Source organism: Pecten maximus, chromosome 3 (assembly GCF_902652985.1).
Source record: "Pecten maximus chromosome 3, xPecMax1.1, whole genome shotgun sequence".
NCBI lineage: Eukaryota > Metazoa > Mollusca > Bivalvia > Pectinida > Pectinidae > Pecten > Pecten maximus.
The window spans coordinates 38,471,946-38,496,294 of NC_047017.1; the positions used below are offsets into that span (position 1 = coordinate 38,471,946).

At 36.3% G+C, this 24,349-nt stretch overlaps 1 protein-coding gene across 1 annotated transcript; it reads right to left on the minus strand.

The window, feature by feature from the left end:
- Positions 1–19,585: 19,585 nt before the first annotated feature.
- On the minus strand, positions 19,586–24,122 carry LOC117324122 (neuronal acetylcholine receptor subunit alpha-2-like). Its single transcript, XM_033879787.1, has 4 exons — positions 24,006–24,122; positions 22,615–22,751; positions 22,116–22,264; positions 19,586–20,495 (listed from the first exon to the last, which is right to left on the minus strand). Exons 1-4 carry the CDS (start codon positions 24,055–24,057, stop codon positions 20,132–20,134), a joined length of 702 nt encoding a protein of 233 aa, XP_033735678.1. The 5' UTR covers positions 24,058–24,122; the 3' UTR covers positions 19,586–20,131.
- Positions 24,123–24,349: the final 227 nt, after the last annotated feature.

Consider the following 24,349-nt stretch of genomic DNA (forward strand, 5'->3'; position numbering starts at 1 on the left):
TGTTAACAGTGGAGGTCTTGTTATTGTTGTTAACAGTGGGGTCTTGTTATTATTGTTAACAGTGGGGTCTTGGTATTGTTGTTAACAGTGGGGTCTTGTTATTATTGTTAACAGTGGGGTCTTGTTATTGTTAACAGTGGGGTCTTGTTATTATTGTTAACAGTGGGGTCTTGTTATTGTTGTTAACAGTGGGGTCTTGTTGTTATTGTTAACAGTGGGGTCTTGTTATTGTTAACAGTGAGGTCTTGTTATTATTGTTAACAGTGGGGTCTTGTTATTGTTGTTAACAGTGGGGTCTTGTTATCATTGTTAACAGTGGGGTCTTGTTATTGTTAACAGTGGGGTCTTGTTATTATTGTTAACAGTGAGGTCTTGTTATTGTTGTTAATAGTGAGGTCTTGTTATTATTGTTAACAGTGGGGTCTTGTTATTGTTGTTAACAGTGAGGTCTTGTTATTATTGTTAACAGTGGGGTCTTGTTATTATTGTTAACAGTGGGGTCTTGTTATTGTTGTTAACAGTGAGGTCTTGTTATTATTGTTAACAGTGGGGTCTTGTTATTGTTAACAGTGGGGTCTTGTTATTGTTACCAGTGGGGTCTTGTTATTATTGTTAACAGTGGGGTCTTGTTATTATTGTTAACAGTGGGGTCTTGTTATTGTTAACAGTGGGGTCTTGTTATTGTTGTTAACAGTGGGGTCTTGTTATTATTGTTAACAGTGGGGTCTTGTTATTGTTGTTAACAGTGGGGTCTTGTTATTATTGTTAACAGTGGGGTCTTGTTATTGTTAACAGTGGGGTCTTGTTATTATTGTTCAGAGGGGGGTCTTGTTATTGTTAACAGTGGGGTCTTGTTATTGTTGTTAACAGTGGGGTCTTGTTATTGTTAACAGTGGGTCTTGTTATTGTTGTTAACAGTGAGGTCTTGTTATTATTGTTAACAGTGGGGTCTTGTTATTGTTAACAGTGGGGTCTTGTTATTGTTGTTAACAGTGGGGTCTTGTTATTGTTGTTAACAGTGGGGTCTTGTTATTGTTGTTAACAGTGGGGTCTTGTTATTGTTAACAGTGGGGTCTTGTTATTGTTGTTAACAGTGGGGTCTTGTTATTGTTAACAGTGGGGTCTTGTTATTATTGTTAACAGTGGGGTCTTGTTATTGTTAACAGTGGGGTCTTGTTATTGTTGTTAACAGTGAGGTCTTGTTATTGTTAACAGTGGGGTCTTGTTATTGTTAACAGTGGGGTCTTGTTATTGTTGTTAATAGTGGGGTCTTGTTATTGTTAACAGTGGGGTCTTGTTATTATTGTTAACAGTGGGGTCTTGTTATTGTTAACAGTGGGGTTTGTTATTGTTGTTAACAGTGAGGTCTTGTTATTATTGTTAACAGTGGGGTCTTGTTATTGTTAACAGTGGGGTCTTGTTATTGTTAACAGTGGGTCTTGTTATTGTTGTTAACAGTGGGGTCTTGTTATTATTGTTAACAGTGGGGTCATGTTATTGTTAACAGTGGGGTCTTGTTATTGTTAACAGTGGGGTCTTGTTATTGTTAACAGTGGGGTCTTGTTATTGTTGTTAACAGTGGGGTCTTGTTATTGTTGTTAACAGTGAGGTCTTGTTATTATTGTTAACAGTGGGGTCTTGTTATTATTGTTAACAGTGGGGTCTTGTTATTGTTAACAGTGGGGTCTTGTTATTGTTGTTAACAGTGGGGTCTTGTTATTGTTGTTAACAGTGAGGTCTTGTTATTATTGTTAACAGTGGGGTCTTGTTATTATTGTTAACAGTGGGGTCTTGTTATTGTTAACAGTGGGGTCTTGTTATTGTTGTTAACAGTGGGGTCTTGTTATTGTTAACAATGGGGTCTTGTTATTGTTACCAGTGGGGTCTTGTTATTGTTGTTAACAGTTGGTCTTGTTATTGTTAACAGTGGGGTCTTGTTATTGTTACCAGTGGGGTCTTGTTATTGTTGTTAACAGTTGGTCTTGTTATTGTTAACACTGGGGTCTTGTTATTGTTAACAGTGGGGTCTTGTTATTGTTAACAGTGGGGTCTTGTTATTATTGTTAACAGTGGGTCTTGTTATTGTTAACAGTGGGGTCTTGTTATTGTTAACAGTGCGGTCTTGTTATTGTTGTTAACAGTGGGGTCTTGTTATTATTGTTAACAGTGGGGTCTTGTTATTGTTAACAGTGGGGTCTTGTTATTGTTAACAGTGGGTCTTGTTATTGTTGTTAACAGTGGGGTCTTGTTATTATTGTTAACAGTGGGGTCTTGTTATTGTTAACAGTGGGGTCTTGTTATTGTTAACAGTGGGGTCTTGTTATTATTGTTAACAGTGAGGTCTTGTTATTGTTAACAGTGGGGTCTTGTTATTATTGTTAACAGTGAGGTCTTGTTATTGTTGTTAACAGTGAGGTCTTGTTATTATTGTTAACAGTGGGGTCTTGTTATTGTTAACAGTGGGGTCTTGTTATTATTGTTAACAGTGGGGTCTTGTTATTATTGTTAACAGTGGGGTCTTGTTATTGTTAACAGTGGGGTCTTGTTATTGTTGTTAACAGTGGGGTCTTGTTACTATTGTTAACAGTGGGGTCTTGTTATTGTTAACAGTGGGGTCTTGTTATTGTTAACAGTGGGGTCTTGTTATTATTGTTAACAGTGGGGTCTTGTTATTGTTGTTAACAGTGAGGTCTTGTTATTATTGTTAACAGTGGGGTCTTGTTATTGTTAACAGTGGGGGTCTTGTTATTGTTGTTAACAGTGGGGTCTTGTTATTGTTAACAGTGGGGTCTTGGTATTGTTGTTAACAGTGGGGTCTTGTTATTATTGTTAACAGTGGGGTCTTGTTATTGTTAACAGTGGGGTCTTGTTATTATTGTTAACAGTGGGGTCTTGTTATTGTTGTTAACAGTGGGGTCTTGTTATTGTTAACAGTGGGGTCTTGTTATTGTTGTTAACAGTGGGGTCTTGTTATCATTGTTAACAGTGGGGTCTTGTTATTGTTAACAGTGGGGTCTTGTTTATTGTTAACAGTGAGGTCTTGTTATTGTTGTTAACAGTGAGGTCTTGTTATTATTGTTAACAGTGGGGTCTTGTTATTGTTGTTAACAGTGAGGTCTTGTTATTATTGTTAACAGTGGGGTCTTGTTATTATTGTTAACAGTGGGGTCTTGTTATTGTTGTTAACAGTGAGGTCTTGTTATTATTGTTAACAGTGGGGTCTTGTTATTGTTAACAGTGGGGTCTTGTTATTGTTACCAGTGGGGTCTTGTTATTATTGTTAACAGTGGGGTCTTGTTATTATTGTTAACAGTGGGGTCTTGTTATTGTTAACAGTGGGGTCTTGTTATTGTTGTTAACAGTGGGGTCTTGTTATTATTGTTAACAGTGGGGGTCTTGTTATTGTTGTTAACAGTGGGGTCTTGTTATTATTGTTAACAGTGGGGTCTTGTTATTGTTAACAGTGGGGTCTTGTTATTATTGTTAACAGTGGGGTCTTGTTATTGTTAACAGTGGGGTCTTGTTATTGTTGTTAACAGTGGGGTCTTGTTATTGTTAACAGTGGGTCTTGTTATTGTTGTTAACAGTGAGGTCTTGTTATTATTGTTAACAGTGGGGTCTTGTTATTGTTAACAGTGGGGTCTTGTTATTGTTGTTAACAGTGGGGTCTTGTTATTGTTGTTAACAGTGGGGTCTTGTTATTGTTGTTAACAGTGGGGTCTTGTTATTGTTAACAGTGGGGGTCTTGTTATTGTTGTTAACAGTGGGGTCTTGTTATTGTTAACAGTGGGGTCTTGTTATTATTGTTAACAGTGGGGTCTTGTTATTGTTAACAGTGGGGTCTTGTTATTGTTGTTAACAGTGAGGTCTTGTTATTGTTAACAGTGGGGTCTTGTTATTGTTAACAGTGGGGTCTTGTTATTGTTGTTAATAGTGGGGTCTTGTTATTGTTAACAGTGGGGTCTTGTTATTATTGTTAACAGTGGGGTCTTGTTATTGTTAACAGTGGGGTTTTGTTATTGTTGTTAACAGTGAGGTCTTGTTATTATTGTTAACAGTGGGGTCTTGTTATTGTTAACAGTGGGGTCTTGTTATTGTTAACAGTGGGTCTTGTTATTGTTGTTAACAGTGGGGTCTTGTTATTATTGTTAACAGTGGGGTCTTGTTATTGTTAACAGTGGGGTCTTGTTATTGTTAACAGTGGGGTCTTGTTATTGTTAACAGTGGGGTCTTGTTATTGTTGTTAACAGTGGGGTCTTGTTATTGTTGTTAACAGTGAGGTCTTGTTATTATTGTTAACAGTGGGGTCTTGTTATTATTGTTAACAGTGGGGTCTTGTTATTGTTAACAGTGGGGTCTTGTTATTGTTGTTAACAGTGGGGTCTTGTTATTGTTGTTAACAGTGAGGTCTTGTTATTATTGTTAACAGTGGGGTCTTGTTATTATTGTTAACAGTGGGGTCTTGTTATTGTTAACAGTGGGGTCTTGTTATTGTTGTTAACAGTGGGGTCTTGTTATTGTTAACAAGTGGGGTCTTGTTATTGTTACCAGTGGGGTCTTGTTATTGTTGTTAACAGTTGGTCTTGTTATTGTTAACAGTGGGGTCTTGTTATTGTTACCAGTGGGGTCTTGTTATTGTTGTTAACAGTGGGGTCTTGTTATTGTTAACACTGGGGTCTTGTTATTGTTAACAGTGGGGTCTTGTTATTGTTAACAGTGGGGTCTTGTTATTATTGTTAACAGTGGGTCTTGTTATTGTTAACAGTGGGGTCTTGTTATTGTTAACAGTGCGGTCTTGTTATTGTTGTTAACAGTGGGGTCTTGTTATTATTGTTAACAGTGGGGTCTTGTTATTATTGTTAACAGTGGGGTCTTGTTATTGTTGTTAACAGTGGGGTCTTGTTATTGTTGTTAACAGTGGGGTCTTGTTATTGTTGTTAACAGTGAGGTCTTGTTATTATTGTTAACAATGGGGTCTTGTTATTGTTAACAGTGGGGTCTTGTTATTGTTGTTAACAGTGGGGTCTTGTTATTGTTGTTAACAGTGGGGTCTTGTTATTATTGTTAACAGTGAGGTCTTGTTATTATTGTTAACAGTGGGGTCTTGTTATTGTTAACAGTGGGGTCTTGTTATTGTTAACAGTGGGGTCTTGTTATTGTTAACAGTGGGTCTTGTTATTGTTAACAGTGAGGTCTTGTTATTGTTGTTAACAGTGAGGTCTTCTTATTGTTAACAGTGGGGTCTTGTTATTATTGTTAACAGTGGGGTCTTGTTATTGTTAACAGTGGGGTCTTGTTATTGTTGTTAACAGTGGGGTCTTGTTATTGTTAACAATGGGGTATTGTTATTGTTACCAGTGGGGTCTTGTTATTGTTGTTAACAGTGGGGTCTTGTTATTGTTAACAGTGGGGTCTTGTTATTGTTAACAGTGGGGTCTTGTTATTGTTAACAGTGGGGTCTTGTTATTGTTGTTAACAGTGGGGTCTTGTTATTATTGTTAACAGTGGGGTCTTGTTATTATTGTTAACAGTGGGGTCTTGCTATTATTGTTAACAGTGGGGTCTTGTTATTGTTAACAGTGGGGTCTTGTTATTATTGTTAACAGTGGAGTCTTGTTATTATTGTTAACAGTGGGGTCTTGTTATTATTGTTAACAGTGGAGTCTTGTTATTGTTGTTAACAGTGGGGTCTTGTTATTATTAACAGTGGGGTCTTGTTATTGTTAACAGTGGGGTCTTGTTATTGTTGTTAACAGTGGGGTCTTGTTATTGTTGTTAACAGTGGGATCTTGTTATTGTTGTTAACAGTGAGGTCTTGTTATTGTTGTTAACAGTGGGGTCTTGTTATTGTTGTTAACAGTGGGGTCTTGTTATTGTTGTTAACAGTGGGGTCTTGTTATTGTTGTTAACAGTGAGGTCTTGTTATTGTTGTTAACAGTGAGGTCTTGTTATTATTGTTAACAGTGGGGTCTTGTTATTGTTAACAGTGGGGTCTTGTTATTGTTGTTAACAGTGGGGTCTTGTTATTGTTGTTAACAGTGGGGTCTTGTTATTATTGTTAACAGTGAGGGTCTTGTTATTATTGTTAACAGTGGGGTCTTGTTATTGTTAACAGTGGGGTCTTGTTATTGTTACCAGTGGGGTCTTGTTATTGTTGTTAACAGTTGGTCTTGTTATTGTTAACAGTGGGGTCTTGTTATTGTTAACAGTGGGGTCTTGTTATTGTTGTTAACAGTGGGGTCTTGTTATTGTTGTTAACAGTGGGGTCTTGTTATTATTGTTAACAGTGGGGTCTTGTTATTGTTGTTAACAGTGGGGTCTTGTTATTATTGTTAACAGTGGGGTCTTGTTATTGTTGTTAACAGTGGGGTCTTGTTATTGTTAACAGTGGGGTCTTGTTATTGTTGTTAACAGTGGGGTCTTGTTATTGTTAACAGTGGGGTCTTGTTATTATTGTTAACAGTGGGGTCTTGTTATTGTTGTTAACAGTGGGGTCTTGTTATTATTGTTAACAGTGGGGTCTTGTTATTGTTGTTAACAGTGGGGTCTTGTTATTGTTAACAGTGGGGTCTTGTTATTGTTGTTAACAGTGGGGTCTTGTTATTTTGTTAACAGTGGGGTCTTGTTATTTGTTAACAGTGGGGTCTTGTTATTTGTTAACAGTGGGGTCTTGTTATTGTTAACAGTGGGGTCTTTTTATTGTTAACAGTGGGGTCCTTGTATATTGTTAAACAGTGAGGTCTTGTTATGTTGTTAACAGTGAGGGGGCTTCTTTGTATTGGGTCTTTTGTCACAGTGGGGTCATTGTTATTGTGTTACAGTAGGGGTCTTGTTCATTGGTTGTGTAACAGTGGGGTCGTGTTATTGTGTATAACCAGTGGGGTATTGTTATTGTTTACCAGTGGGGGTCTTGTATATTGTTGTCAACAGTGGGGCTCTTGTTATTGTTACCAGTGGGGTCTTGTTATTGTTAACAGTGGGGTCCCTTGTTATTATTGTTAACAGTGGGGTCCTTGTTATGGTTGTAACAGTGAGGGTCTTGTATATTGTTTAACAAGTGGGGTCCTTGTTATTGTTAACAGTGAGGGTCTTGTTATGGTTGTTAACAGTGGGAGTCTTGTATATTATTGTTAAACAGTGGGGTCTTGGTTATGTTGTGTAACAGTGGGGTCTTGCTTATTATGTTAAACAGTGGGGTCTTGTTATTGTTAACAGTGGGGTCTTGTTATTATTGTTAACAGTGGGAGTCTTGTTATTATTGTTAACAGTGGGGTCTTGTTATTATTGTTAACAGTGGAGTCTTGTTATTGTTGTTAACAGTGGGGTCTTGTTATTGTTAACAGTGGGGTCTTGTTATTGTTAACAGTGGGGTCTTGTTATTGTTGTTAACAGTGGGGTCTTGTTATTGTTGTTAACAGTGGGGATCTTGTTATTGTTCTTAACAGTGAGGTCTTGTTATTGTTGTTAACAGTGGGGTCTTGTTATTGTTGTTAACAGTGGGGTCTTGTTATTGTTGTTAACAGTGGGGTCTTGTTATTGTTGTTAACAGTGAGGTCTTGTTATTGTTGTTAACAGTGGGTCTTGTTATTATTGTTAACAGTGGGGTCTTGTTATTGTTAACAGTGGGGTCTTGTTATTGTTGTTAACAGTGGGGTCTTGTTATTGTTGTTAACAGTGGGGTCTTGTTATTGTTAACAGTGAGGTCTTGTTATTATTGTTAACAGTGGGGTCTTGTTATTGTTAACAGTGGGGTCCTTGTTATTGTTAACAGTGGGGTCTTGTTATTGTTAACAGTGGGTCTTGTTATTGTTAACAGTGAGGTCTTGTTATTGTTGTTAACAGTGAGGTCTTGTTATTGTTAACAGTGGGGTCTTGTTATTGTTAACAGTGGGGTCTTGTTATTGTTAACAGTGGGGTCTTGTTATTGTTAACAGTGAGGTGTTGTTATTGTTTGTTAACAGTGGGGGTCTTGTATTGTTAACAGTGGGGGTCTTGTTATTGTTGTTAACAGTGGGGTCTTGTTATTGTTGTTAACAGTGAGGTCTTGTTATTGTTAACAGTGGGGTCTTGTTATTGTTAACAGTGGGTCTTGTTATTGTTGTTAACAGTGGGGTCTTGTTATTGTTGTTAACAGTGAGGTCTTGTTATTGTTAACAGTGGGGTCTTGTTATTGTTAACAGTGGGTCTTGTTATTGTTGTTAACAGTGGGGTCTTGTTATTGTTGTTAACAGTGGGTCTTGTTATTGTTGTTAACAGTGAGGTCTTGTTATTGTTAACAGTGGGGTCTTGTTATTGTTGTTAACAGTGGGGTCTTGTTATTGTTAACAGTGGGGTCTTGTTATTGTTAACAGTGGGGTCTTGTTATTGTTGTTAACAGTGGGGTCTTGTTATTGTTAACAGTGGGGTCTTGTTATTGTTAACAGTGGGTTTTGTTATTGTTGTTAACAGTGGGGTCTTGTTATTGTTGTTAACAGTGAGGTCTTGTTATTGTTAACAGTGAGGTCTTGTTATTATTGTTAACAGTGGGGTCTTGTTATTGTTGTTAACAGTGGGTCTTGTTATTGTTGTTAACAGTGAGGTCTTGTTATTATTGTTAACAGTGGGGTCTTGTTTTTATTGTTAACAATGGGGTCTTGTTATTGTTAACAGTGGGGTCTTGTTATTGTTAACAGTGGGGTCTTGTTATTGTTGTTAACAGTGAGGTCTTGTTATTGTTAACAGTGGGGTCTTGTTATTATTGTTAACAGTGGAGTCTTGTTATTGTTGTTAACAGTGGGGTCTTGTTATTATTGTTAACAGTGGGGTCTTGTTATTATTGTTCACAGTGAGGTCTTGTTATTATTGTTAACAGTGGGGTCTTGTTATTGTTGTTAACAGTGAGGTCTTGTTATTGTTGTTAACAGTGAGGTCTTGTTATTGTTGTTAACAGTTGGGTCTTGTTATTGTTGTTAACATTGGGGTCTTGTTATTGTAAATAGTGGGGTCTTGTTATTGTTGTTAACAGTGGGGTCTTGTTATTGTTAACAGTGAGGTCTTGTTATTGTTGTTAACAGTGGGGTCTTGTTATTGTTAACAGTGAGGTCTTGTTATTGTTGTTAACAGTGGGGTCTTGTTATTGTTAATAGTGGGGTCTTGTTATTGTTACCAGTGGGGTCTTGTTATTGTTAACAGTGAGGTCTTGTTATTGTTAACAGTGGGGTCTTGTTATTGTTAACAGTGAGGTCTTGTTATTGTTGTTAACAGTGAGGTCTTGTTATTGTTGTTAACAGTGAGGTCTTGTTATTGTTGTTAACAGTGGGGTCTTGTTATTATTGTTAACAGTGGGGTCTTGTTATTGTTGTTAACAGTGGGGTCTTGTTATTGTTGTTAACAGTGGGGTCTTGTTATTGTTGTTAACAGTGGGGTCTTGTTATTGTTACCAGTGGGGTCTTGTTATTGTTAACAGTGAGGTCTTGTTATTGTTAACAGTGGGGTCTTGTTATTGTTAACAGTGGGGATCTTGTTATTGTTGTTAACAGTGAGGTCTTGTTATTGTTGTTAACAGTGAGGTCTTGTTATTGTTGTTAACAGTGGGGTCTTGTTATTGTTGTTAACAGTGGGGTCTTGTTATTGTTGTTAACAGTGGGGTCTTGTTATTGTTGTTAACAGTGGGGTCTTGTTATTGTTGTTAACAGTGAGGTCTTGTTATTGTTGTTAACAGTGGGGTCTTGTTATTGTTAACAGTGAGGTCTTGTTATTGTTGTTAACAGTGAGGTCTTGTTATTGTTGTTAACAGTGAGGTCTTGTTATTGTTGTTAACAGTGGGGTCTTGTTATTGTTGTTAACAGTGGGGTCTTGTTATTGTTGTTAACAGTGGGGTCTTGTTATTGTTAACAGTGAGGTCTTGTTATTGTTGTTAACAGTGGGGTCTTGTTATTGTTAATAGTGGGGTCTTGTTATTGTTACCAGTGGGGTCTTGTTATTGTTAACAGTGGGGTCTTGTTATTGTTGTTAACAGTGGGGTCTTGTTATTATTGTTAACAGTGGGGTCTTGTTATTGTTGTTAACATTGGGGTCTTGTTATTGTTGTTAACAGTGGGGTCTTGTTATTGTTGTTAACAGTGGGGTCTTGTTATTGGTGTTAACATTGGGGTCTTGTTATTGTTGTTAACAGTGGGGTCTTGTTATTGTTGTTAACAGTGGGGTCTTGTTATTATTGTTAACAGTGGGGTCTTGTTATTGTTGTTAACAGTGGGGTCTTGTTATTGTTGTTAACAGTGGGGTCTTGTTATTGTTAACAGTGGGGTCTTGTTATTGTTGTTAACAGTGGGGTCTTGTTATTGTTGTTAACAGTGGGGTCTTGTTATTGTTGTTAACAGTGGGGTCTTGTTATTGTTGTTAACAGTGGGGTCTTGTTATTGTTAACAGTGGGGTCTTGTTATTATTGTTAACAGTGGGGTCTTGTTATTGTTGTTAACAGTGGGGTCTTGTTATTTGTTAACAGTGGGGTCTTGTTATTGTTGTTAACAGTGGGGTCTTGTTATTGTTAACAGTGGGGTCTTGTTATTATTGTTAACAGTGGGGTCTTGTTATTGTTGTTAACAGTGGGGTCTTGTTATTGTTAACAGTGAGGTCTTGTTATTGTTGTTAACAGTGGGGTCTTGTTATTGTTAACAGTGAGGTCTTGTTATTATTGTTAACAGTGGGTCTTGTTATTGTTAACATTGGGGTCTTGTTATTGTTAACAGTGGGGTCTTGTTATTGTTGTTAACGGTGGGGTCTTGTTATTGTTGTTAACAGTGAGGTCTTGTTATTGTTAACAGTGGGGTCTTGTTATTGTTAACAGTGAGGTCTTGTTATTGTTGTTAACAGTGGGGTCTTGTTATTGTTGTTAATAGTGGGGTCTTGTTATTGATAACAGTGGGGTCTTGTTATTATTGATAACAGTGAGGTCTTGTTATTGTTAACAGTGGGTCTTGTTATTGTTGTTAACAGTGGGTCTTGTTATTGTTAACAGTGGGGTCTTGTTATTGTTGTTAATAGTGGGGTCTTGTTATTGATAACAGTGGGGTCTTGTTATTGATAACAGTGGGGTCTTGTTATTATTGTTAACAGTGGGGTCTTGTTATTGTTGTTAACAGTGGGGTCTTGTTATTGTTGTTAACAGTGAGGTCTTGTTATTATTGTTAACAGTGGGGTCTTGTTATTGTTAACAGTGGGGTCTTGTTATTGTTAACAGTGGGTCTTGTTATTGTTGTTAACAGTGGGGTCTTGTTATTGTTAACAGTGGGGTCTTGTTATTGTTGTTAACAGTGGGGTCTTGTTATTGTTGTTAACAGTGGGGTCTTGTTATTGTTAACAGTGAGGTCTTGTTATTATTGTTAACAGTGGGGTCTTGTTATTGTTAACAGTGGGGTCTTGTTATTGTTGTTAACAGTGGGGTCTTGTTATTGTTGTTAACAGTGGGGTCTTGTTATTGTTGTTAACAGTGGGGTCTTGTTATTGTTGTTAACAGTGGGGTCTTGTTATTATTGTTAACAGTGGGGTCTTGTTATTGTTAACAGTGGGGTCTTGTTATTGTTGTTAACAGTGGGGTCTTGTTATTGTTAACAGTGGGGTCTTGTTATTGTTGTTAACAGTGGGGTCTTGTTATTGTTAACAGTGGGGTCTTGTTATTGTTAACAGTGGGGTCTTGTTATTGTTAACAGTGGGTCTTGTTATTGTTAACAGTGGGGTCTTGTTATTGTTAACAGTGGGGTCTTGTTATTGTTGTTAACAGTGGGGTCTTGTTATTGTTAACAGTGAGGTCTTGTTATTGTTGTTAACAGTGGGGTCTTGTTATTGTTAACAGTGGGGTCTTGTTATTGTTAACAGTGGGTCTTGTTATTGTTAACAGTGGGGTCTTGTTATTGTTAACAGTGGGTCTTGTTATTGTTGTTAACAGTGGGGTCTTGTTATTGTTGTTAACAGTGGGGTCTTGTTATTGTTGTTAACAGTGGGATCTTGTTATTGTTGTTAACAGTGGGGTCTTGTTATTATTGTTAACAGTGGGGTCTTGTTATTGTTGTTAACAGTGGGGTCTTGTTATTGTTAACAGTGGGGTCTTGTTATTGTTAACAGTGGGGTCTTGTTATTATTGTTAACAGTGGGGTCTTGTTATTGTTGTTAACAGTGGGGTCTTGTTATTGTTGTTAACAGTGGGGTCTTGTTATTGTTAACAGTGGGTCTTGTTATTGTTAACAGTGGGGTCTTGTTATTGTTGTTAACAGTGGGTCTTGTTATTATTGTTAACAGTGGGTCTTGTTATTGTTGTTAACAGTGGGGTCTTGTTATTGTTAACAGTGGGGTCTTGTTATTATTGTTAACAGTGGGGTCTTGTTATTATTGTTAACAGTGGGGTCTTGTTATTGTTAACAGTGGGGTCTTGTTATTATTGTTAACAGTGGGGTCTTGTTATTGTTAACAGTGGGGTCTTGTTATTGTTAACAGTGGGGTCTTGTTATTGTTGTTAACAGTGGGGGTCTTGTTATTATTGTTAACAGTGGGGTCTTGTTATTGTTGTTAACAGTGGGGTCTTGTTATTGTTGTTAACAGTGGGGTCTTGTTATTGTTGTAAACAGTGGGGTCTTGTTATTGTTAACAGTGGGGTCTTGTTATTGTTAACAGTGGGGTCTTGTTATTGTTGTTAACAGTGGGGTCTTGTTATTGTTAACAGTGGGGTCTTGTTATTGTTAACAGTGGGTCTTGTTATTGTTGTTAACAGTGGGGTCTTGTTATTATTGATAACAGTGGGGTCTTGTTGTTTTTGTTAACAGATTATTGTTAACAATGGGGTCTTGTTATTGTTAACAGTGGGGTCTTGTTATTGTTAACAGTGGGGTCTTGTTATTGTTAACAGTGGGTCTTGTTATTGTTAACAGTGGGGTCTTGTTATTGTTAACAGTGGGGTCTTGTTATTGTTAACAGTGGGGTCTTGTTATTGTTAACAGTGGGGTCTTGTTATTGTTAACAGTGGGGTCTTGTTATTGTTGTTAACAATGGGGTTTTGTTATTGTTAACAGTGGGTTCTTGTTATTGTTAACAGTGGGGTCTTGTTATTATTGTTAACAGTGGGGTCTTGTTATTGTTAACAGTGGGGTCTTGTTATTGTTGTTAACAGTGGGTCTTGTTATTGTTAACAGTGAGGTCTTGTTATTATTGTTAACAGTGGGGTCTTGTTATTATTGTTAACAGTGGGTCTTGTTATTGTTGTTAACATTGGGTCTTGTTATTGTTAACAGTGGGGTCTTGTTATTGTTAACATTGGGGTCTTGTTATTGTTAACAGTGGGGTCTTGTTATTGTTAACAGTGGGGTCTTGTTATTGTTAACAGTGGGGTCTTGTTATTGTTGTTAATAATGAGGTCTTGTTATTATTGTTAACAGTGAGGTCTTGTTATTGTTAACAGTGAGGTCTTGTTATTGTTGTTAACAGTGGGGTCTTGTTATTGTTAACAGTGAGGTCTTGTTATTGTTGTTAACAGTGGGGTCTTGTTATTGTTAACAGTGGGGTCTTGTTATTGTTAACAGTGGGGTCTTGTTATTGTTAACAGTGGGTCTTGTTATTGTTAACAGTGGGGTCTTGTTATTGTTAACAGTGGGGTCTTGTTATTGTTGTTAACAGTGGGGTCTTGTTATTGTTAACAGTGGGGTCTTGTTATTGTTAACAGTGGGGTCTTGTTATTGTTAACAGTGGGGTCTTGTTATTGTTAACAGTGGGGTCTTGTTATTGTTGTTAACAGTGGGGTCTTGTTATTGTTGTTAACAGTGGGGTCTTGTTATTGTTGTTAACAGTGGGGTCTTGTTATTGTTGTTAACAGTGGGGCCTTGTTATTGTTAACAGTGGGGTCTTGTTATTATTGTTAACAGTTGGCCTTGTTATTGTTAACTGTGGGGTCTTGTTATTATTGTTAACAGTTGGCCTTGTTATTGTTAACAGTGGGGTCTTGTTATTATTGTTAATAGTGGGCCTTGATATTGTTAACAGTTGGGTCTTGTTATTATTGTTAACAGTTGGCCTTGTTATTGTTAACTGTGGGGTCTTGTTATTATTGTTAACAGTTGGCCTTGTTATTGTTAACAGTGGGGTCTTGTTATTATTGTTAATAGTGGGCCTTGATATTGTTAACAGTGGGGTCTTGTTATTATTGTTAACAGTTGGCCTTGTTATTGTTAACTGTGGGGTCTTGTTATTATTGTTAACAGTTGGCCTTGTTATTGTTAACAGTGGGATCTTGTTATTATTGTTAATAGTGGGCCTTGTTATTGTTAACAGTGGGGTCTTGTTATTGTTAACAGTGGGCCTTGTTATTGTTAACAGTGGGGTCTTGTTATTGTTAACAGTGGGCCTTGTTATTGTTAACAGTGGGGTCTTGTTATTATTGTTAACAGTGGGTCTTGTTATTATTGTTAATAGTGGGGTCTTGTTATTGATAACAGTGGGTCTTGTTATTGTTAACAGTGGGGTCTTGTTATTATTGTTAACAGTGGGTCTTGTTATTATTGTTAATAGTGGGGTCTTGTTATTGTTAACAGTGGGGTCTTGTTATTGTTAACAGTGGGGTCTTGTTATTGTTAACAGTGGGGTCTTGTTATTGTTAACAGTGGGGTCTTGTTATTGTTAACAGTGGGGTCTTGTTATTGTTAACAGTGGTCCTTGTTATTGTTAACAGTGGGGTCTTGTTATTGTTAACAGTGGGGTCTTGTTATTATTGTTAACAGTGGGGTCTTGTTATTGTTGTTAATAGTGGGTCTTGTTATTGATAACGGTGGGGTCTTGTTATTATTGTTAACAGTGGGGTCTTGTTATTGTTAACAGTGGGGTCTTGTTATTATTGTTAACAGTGGGGTCTTGTTATTATTGTTAACAGTGGGGTCTTGTTATATTTGTTAACAGTGGGGTCTTGTTATTGTTAACAGTGGTCCTTGTTATTGTTAACAGTGGGGTCTTGTTATTGTTAACAGTGGTGTCTTGTTATTATTGTTAACAGTGGGGTCTTGTTATTGTTGTTAATAGTGGGTCTTGTTATTGATAACAGTGGGGTCTTGTTATTGATAACAGTGGGGTCTTTTTATTGATAACAGTGGGTCTTGTTATTGTTAACAATTGGTCTTGATATTGTTAACAATGGGTCTTGTTATTGTTAACAGTGGGCCTTGTCATCATTGTTATCAGGGGACCTTGTTATTTCTAACATTATATTGTTATCCTTATGAGACACATTTGTAAATACCTTGTTTACTTAAATGATTGGATTATGTGTACTATTTAGTGCATTGATTTTAATCTATAAATAACAGTTTTGTTTACCATTTCACATGCAAGTCAAATGTTTATATTATGGGGTAAGCGTTCTATATACTCGGAGTTCAGACAGTTTAGGATTTTTCTAGCCCAAAGACAGAACAGTTTTGTATTAGATGTAGCTTTATTCCTTTTTCGACTAATGAAAGGTCCTGATTTCATGCAGGCTTATTTACACATAACTTAATTGTTAGTATATAACACAATACTAATATTCCTTGATTGGTGGAAGGCTTTGGGGGCATTTTAAGTCATAATGCATTTATTTGTTAGCATACTTATCTATTATTCCTTATTTATTTGTTACAATGTACTTTGTTATCTATATTACTAATGTATTATAATATACTAATTACTGGTGATAAAATCATTATCATTAGTTTTTATATCAAGCATTATAATAATTATATTCATATAATCGACCATTTGGTGTTCATGTTTCGTTGTTTTGTTCGTCTGGGAATTGTCTAGACACTATAAGACCATTTTGTTACCACTAATTTGTTATTTCTTGTTTATAAATAAACCTTCGTGCTACCTAGCAACCAAGATCATAAATTGTTTATTATAACGAAAAGTAATAATTAATGGTGATACTCAGAAATAAGATCAAGATTCCATATGTCATTTTTATAACAAACCTCTGTGATCAAAGTCGATCGATTAAAGGATTATATGCACATTAATTTCTTTAGAAACTCTTACAAACTGTTGACTGGTACATTTGATATTGTCGTGTTCTGAGCATTCTTTTTATGCAGATTTTTTTCCCGCTTCTTCGCCCGCATGAAATCTTTCAGGTTTCTGTTTGTCTGCCATTTGTAAACACCTGGGAGGAGAATAACTCCGCGAAACAGAATATGAGGGTCACCATATGATGGCAAATAATCTTTATCCCTATCCTGTGATGCGTTTTAACTTATCATTGACTTAATTTTTCTTGATACACTTAGGTGTATCCGTTAGGGAGTGTTCTTTTCAAGATGGTGGACCAGTATCCCAGGAGGTTTACACTAAGACACAAAATCACTTAATACGCTCTGGTCAAGACAAGTATCAAGTCTCACTTTGAAATACTCGAAATCTCCATCTACATTGTATGTTGCAGAATGGGTCTACTGCAGTTCGTTCATAAGCAACTGTTTAAATAAGCATGGAGCGTTTTGATCATATTGTAAGATGAGAACAGTCTGATGTATTGTCAGAGATGATGTTTATATCATCATATTGTAAGATTAGAACAGTCTGATGTATTGTCAGAGATGATGTTTATATCATCATACTGTAAGATTAGAACAGTCTGATGTATTGTCAGAGATGATGTTTATATCATCATACTGTAAGATTAGAACAGTCTGATGTATTGTCAGGGATGATGTTTATATCATCATATTGTAAGATTAGAACAGTCAAATGTATTGTTAGAGATGATGTTTATATCATCATACTGTAATATTAGAACAGTCTGATGTATTGTTAGAGATGATGTTTATATCATCATACTGTAAGATTAGAACAGTCTGATGTATTGTCAGAGATGATGTTTATATCATCATACTGTAAGATTAGAACAGTCTGATGTATTGTCAGAGATGATGTTTATATCATCATACTGTAAGATTAGAACAGTCTGATGTATTGTCAGAGATGATGTTTATATCATCATATTGTAAGATTAGAACAGTCTGATGTATTGTTAGAGATGATGTTTATATCATCATACTGTAAGATTAGAACAGTCTGATGTACTGTCAGATATGATGTTTATATCATCATACTGTAAGATTAGAACAGTCTGATGTACTGTCAGAGATGATGTTTATATCATCATATTGTAAGATTAGAACAGTCTGATGTATTGTCAGAGATGATGTTTATATCATCATACTGTAAGATTAGAACAGTCTGATGTACTGTCAGATATGATGTTTATATCATCATACTTTAAGATTAGAACAGTCTAATGTATTGTTAGAGATGATGTTTATATCATCATACTGTAAGATTAGAACAGTCTGATGTACTGTCAGATATGATGTTTATATCATCATACTGTAAGATTAGAACAGTCTGATGTACTGTCAGAGATGATGTTTATATCATCATATTGTAAGATTAGAACAGTCTGATGTATTGTCAGAGATGATGTTTATATCATCATACTGTAAGATTAGAACAGTCTGATGTACTGTCAGATATGATGTTTATATCATCATACTTTAAGATTAGAACAGTCTAATGTATTGTTAGAGATGATGTTTATATCATCATATTGTAAGATTAGAACAGTCTGATGTATTGTTAGAGATGATGTTTTTATCATCATACTGTAAGATTAGAACAGTCTGATGTATTGTTAGAGATGATGTTTATATCATCATACTTTAAGATTACAACAGTCTGATGTATTGTTAGAGATGATGTTTATATTCAAAGTCCTATGCCATTTGCAAAAATGAAGGGAAAATATTTTGTTAACGTTGATGGTTTTCAAAAACTGTAGCAATATTCGCCAAGAATTTACTGACAAATATGTGATTTCGTAGCTTAAAGTGTAAACCTACTACCTGTACTTCTGTGCTACTCCTGGTAAGCCATCTCGAAAAGAGACAATGAGGTATATTGTATTGTCAATGTATTTTGTATAGCATTCAGCAGGTAAAAAGTACCTTCTGTTAAAAAAGGACTATCTACAGTATTATTTTGCTGTAACATATGCTAGTTTAATATCTTTAACTTAGGAGATTTATCAAGGTTCATGCAAATAGTAAATCGAGTAATATTTTACCAGAATAAAATCACTATTCTGTTGCATTTAACTTGACCATTTATTATGGCTATCCATATGTCTTGATTTTGACATGAAATTTGTCAAACTACTTGTAAAACAGTTATGGCTTATTTGCATTTAAAATTTTGAAAAAGCTCTGATCATGGCAAGTAGCCCGTCTTTAGGAAAAATAGTTCAGAGTTTGAGGTAAAATATGCAGATTTCTGAAAATAGCCCCAAACTCCACTATAATTTACAGCTCCCATTTGTATTTCAAGGTCAAAAGAGAATCAATGATTGTGTTTTTATAAAGTCAAGTCTAGTCAAACAAACGCTCGCACTACCTGCTATAGACACTTGTGAACATGACGACATTGTCATTTTGTGCAATATGTCTGATTCACATGAGCTTTCTTCGTTCTGCCGAAACTTGCATTTTACGCATGACAGCTTTTCAGGTTAAATATCAAAATCAAGATATATGGATAGCCATGATAGCCAATATTAACAATTGGTGAAGTTGCTCCTGTTCCTTTGCACCAGAATAGCGGTTTATATGCTTGTAAAGTACCACTGGATTTGGTATTAATGTGATCTTTAAAGTATGAGTGTAAGATAAATATGTGGGAGAAGATAATTTAATTTTCAGTTTACTCCGAATGTCACCGGGTGGTGTCATATAACAGATATAAACGATAATGTTAATTATTTTCTATCTCGTTTCTATTGGTCTTGTACATGCTTAATTGAGTGAATGTTTTGGTAAAAGATAGAAAGGTGTAAAAAAAAAAAAACATTTAAAAATGTGTAGCGTTTAATGACAGCATTATTGTGATAAAAAGCGTATTCTTTGGAATATGTCCTATTCATCGAATTTCTTAAATGGATTAAGTATAAGACTGTGTCTAGCCATGGTTCTGAACACATTAAAATCAACAGATTGCTTAACATTGGGTTTGAGACTTTAACAAGATGGTATATAAACCTACATTTTTTCCTTGATAAGGATATGTATTTCAAACAATAGTAACAATATAAACTTTTTTCTAAGCTATAAAACAAATATTTTCTCTAAAAAAATACCTAGATTCCTATCATGACCAGAGGAAGTAAAACCGATATCTTTAGAAGCGAGTAATAAAATGTACCAGTTCTAAATTCTGATTAACAGAGTGATTTTTCGTGGGGAAATGAAATGTTGTATATTGTTCCAAAATTATCAAATATCCTTATTTCACGAAACTGATTGGATTATTAGATGAGCATCCTCTTTCACATTTTTCCGTTTTTCTTCACCCTCTTTATGATGTGTCCTAAAATGGTGAAATAACTGTGGATTGAATCATTTTTCATCATTCGGAATATCATGTACCTGCATAATGCGTTTTTATGATCAGTTGTCTACGGCCGTTATAGAACATGAATCAGGAAGATTGTGAAACCGAAAGACAGTATTCCGATTTCTTGGAGCAATGAAATCAACAACATCAAGAATTGCTTGCAAGGGGATATTTATTATATAAGGAAACACAGCAGTTGTGATAACGTAATTGAAATGACTGGGCATTGATTATACATTCAATACATAGAAAATGAAAATGGAACTACAGACGAAAATATTCTTCTTCTGATGATGAAGTGGCCATCAATCACAATGCTTAAAGCTAACACGTAGCGGGAACCGCTCTATCAAATTAGTACAGACTTGGAATGTTAATTTTGTTATAAACACAATTAGGCTATTTCTTGATTTGAACCGAATACAATGATTGTTAGGTGATTTGTCCGTGAGTTTAACACAGTTGTAAAGCCGCTGGTGACACATCTGTTAACGTTATGGCTCTGTAGCATGTCGTTGTTGGTCATATTCGGTAATTCCGTTATTAGAGATTAATGTGCTATTGATGCTGTCTCTGGTTCCGTAATTAGATATTAACGTGATGGTGGTGCTGTTTCTGTTATTCTCACTACGTTTTCTTAGTACTGTAATCGGAGACGGTGATAGCGATGTCTTCTCGTACTTTGGGCCGACGCTTCTGTCTATTTACAATGATGGCGATGATGTTTTGGTCTCAGCTCCACAGTATAGACTAGATTTGGGAAGAGCTCAACACAACAGTCGTATCGTGAATTTTGGTGGACTGCTGCTGTGTTAGTGATTTCCCAGTCCTCGTCTATAATCATATCACCCAGATCCATAACTCCACCGCTATTTGAGATGTCCATCTTTTCCCCGGAGTACACCCATGATCCCAACTTGACTTGACATGTGTATATCTCCTCAGCACCCTCGGCCACCTTACAGCCGAAATTGGTTACAGTAGGTGGTACATAAGTAACCAAACCATTATTGTTGATAACAACACGCAGGTTATCCATCATTGGTTTATTATCAGGCAGATCACTGAAATAAAACAAGCACGGTACAGTTAGTATTTTGTATGATTTACGTTATCATAAATGATATAATAAATCGAGATCTGATTGGTCGACTTTGCTGTCCGGAACCAATAAGATAGCAGATTACATAACGTGGAATGGGATAGTTATCGAATTCGTCCTGGGCCGAGATGTTCAAAACGTGATAAGCTTAATCACTTGATTTGTGAAAATCTCATTTCTCCGTTACGTCAAAATCTGAGAGTATGCATTCCTTAACATTGTCAGGTAGGAAGGGACTGACAAGTGTTTCATGAAATTTTGTCAAGTTCGTTTTACCAGAAATGATTTTATCAGGGTTACAAAACTGATATTTATCGGCAGGGAAACCATCTCAGAGGAGCACGAGGAGACACCTACAGCGATGCATGAAGCAAGAGAATAAGTTTTACCTAATGTTTAACCATCTCATTCCTTGGGAATGGAGACAGTTTTGTTTTCTCAATTGTATCTAGCAAGAGAAAAATTGTCGATTGATGACGTTACGAGGCTGTTTGTGAAAAAGCTCGACTGTTTTGATGCGATATCTGGTGTCATTTTAATGCTTGATGTCTCTACTCTCGAGAGAATCTCTCGTAGTTGAAAATCTTGTCTGTAGAAGTTTGGCGACACTGAATGAAATTACCCATTTATAATGCATAGAAGTTTTTATATCTTTCCTATATGATGTCAAAATCTTTGACTAATGAGCGTGCTAAACACTTATGATATTATAACATGTAATATATATAATATAAATAGAACGGGCAGTGCCCGCAATGTTTATTTGATCATACATACATACAAAAGAAATAATAGAAAGTGAATACAATCACGCTCACAGCACGTATATTATTACCGTCAATCGAACTCAGGGAGAGACCGCTGATTCTATAATGATCGTGAAATGAATAAATATTATCGAACCTTCCTGAGGGAGAGACCAGGTTTAATAACAATATATAACGTGTCAGTATGAAACGTTACATCGTGAGTAGCTGTTCACTAGCTATTCGTATGTACCTTTCAGCATTTTAGCAGACATTTGCCAGGCAACAACCAACGTTACGCATCACTCGTTAGTCTTTGGAGTTATCAAAGGTAAATGACGGTCGGTACGGAAGCTATTTGCAAATTTGAAATGTTCGCGTCTTTTCAATTGGCGGTGTTAAATTTTGGCGATCTATATACGGACCCGCCAAATCGCCAAATTAAAGCCCCGCTAAAATTTCCCGCTTTACGGTATACGAAAACGGTGACATCAGATGGATGAGAAATAATATAGTATTCCCTCATTTTAAGGTAAGACAATTCGAATATGTTGCTGACAAAAATACATGTAGTTACTTTGACGATGTATATGTCCATGGGTAAGATGAAATGGGACTAAAATCAAATCAACTACATGTAGCAATTTCCTTCTTATACTCCAAACACCGGAGTCAAATATTGCTAAAATAGAGCGAAAACAGTCTTGGTACTTTTTTTTTATCATTGTGACTGTTTAACAACTCAGAGTATCTCATTTCCCCTGGACAGTGTTATTAAATAGAGAAAAAAACCTGTCACATCTTTTATATCCGTGGACAAAACCTAACGTACTTACAAGGTATACGTGACGATATCTGGTATCCAAAGTTGTTCGTGGAGGATGTGTGTTTGTGTGATATTGTTGTAATGTGACGGATCCCACTTCAAACGTTTATCAGTCCACAGCATTGCGATCCATGTTCCGAGTCGTAGTTCGTCATGGTCCTGTCAGCAATGTAAAACCAATGAGTAAAGTGAGTAAAGACTCATAGTAAGGTAGGCTGTAGTTTACCACAATAAAAGGGCTACTGACTGTAGCCATTCCTGCCAAGACTCAGAATATGTACCGGTTCTACATATGTTAGACACATAACAAGTGAAGAACACGACTCCAGCATGTAATAAACAAGGTGTTTTCATTGGTCTTAACTCGACATACAAAGTTTACCCTTCCATACATTTTGTATTTGAAGGTTTACAATGCTTTTTCTTGTGCTATGATGCCTTTTACGGCCTTATTTGCTTCGCTGTTGTACTTATGTTGTATTTATCAAGCCAGTGTCGTTCATACTTACGAATTTGAGGAGTTTTACAACACTAATGCTATGCTCCACTGTGATTACGGGTTCATCTTCTGTAGTAGGAATCACGTTCTTATTGTATTCCTTCATCAGGTCGGCCACCAGTCGATTCTCCAAAAGGCAGTGACAACCTATATAGTACATAACATTCAGCTTCCATCAGTCTCAAACAGATTTAAAACAAAAACAGAAAAAAGTTGTCTAACGTAGTCACTAACACTAGAGATATAAGGATTGTTGTCGAGTCAATATTGTACAAACATTTGGGACACCTTGAGGCAGACATATATTGGTGTCACGTCATACTGTACAAACATTTGGGACACCTTGATGCAGACATATATTGGTGTCACGTCATACTGTACAAACATTTGGGACACCTTGAGGCAGACATATATTGGTGTCACGCCATACTGTACAAACATTTGGGACACCTTGATGCAGACATATATTGGTGTCACGTCATACTGTACAAACATTTGGGATAAATTGATACAGATATATATTGGTACCGCGTCAATATTGTACAAACATTTGAGACATATTGATACAAATATATTAGTACTGCGTTAATATTGTACAAACATTTGGGACACATTCAGAAAGATATATTCTGGTCTCGCATCAATACTGCTCAAGCATTTGAAACACTAACCATTAAATCGGTAAAATATCAGCAATAGAGCACGTGATATCACTACCAGACAGGTACACACATCACAACACGTGATCTCAGTACACGTGATATCACTACCAGACAGGTACACACATCACAACACGTGATCTCAGTACACGTGACCTCACTACCAGATAGGTACACACATCACAACACGTGACCTCACTACCAGACAGGTACACACATCACTAACGTGATCTCAGTACACGTGACCTCACTACCAGACAGGTACACACATCACAACACGTGATCTCAGTACACGTGACCTCACTACCAGACAGGTACACACATCACAACACGTGATCTCAGTACACGTGACCTCACTACCAAATCACTACACACACCAGTCCAAGTTTATCACTATTGACATGTGATAGCGCGCAACTCACCCGAGAACCCGAAGCATACATCTTCGTCAGAAAAATTGTCAGAAACCTGTATAGTGTATAGATTTTGTAACTTGTAAACAATGTAGAAGGTAATATATTCGGCTACGTATCCCTTACTAATTAGCAATAATCATTATGTGTGTCGTACTTAGTGCATAGTCCAATCGTCTCGATTCAGAGAAGGCAAAATCGTTCGCGTTCGACTATTAAACTTTTTTTCGAATTCTTCTTAAACAATGATCGAGATACTGAATCAATGTGTCAACATGCACAGATAAACCATAAAATAGATTAGTAATGTTTACAAAATTGTAACTTACCGGCAAAGGCGGCCACAAGGGTCACAAATCCGAGGGTGAGTGTGGGCCACATACTGGTATCAGGAAAGTGTTTTGGACTGTAACGTTGGTTGTCTTTATATAGCACAGTGATGATTTCTACGACAATCCTGTCCCAGGCTCTTTATTCTCTTTGGCATTCATCAGCTGTCACCATCAGGGACTATTACGACTAGTTCGCCATGATTAACAATACTTAAATGTATAATTTTAAAATTGTCAAGTAATTTGGTGCTGACATTTAGATCTGCACTGTTGAAAGAGAGATTTAGTCCAGATTTATATCGGACTACTGGTACATAGTTCATTTGGATATTGCATCCTAA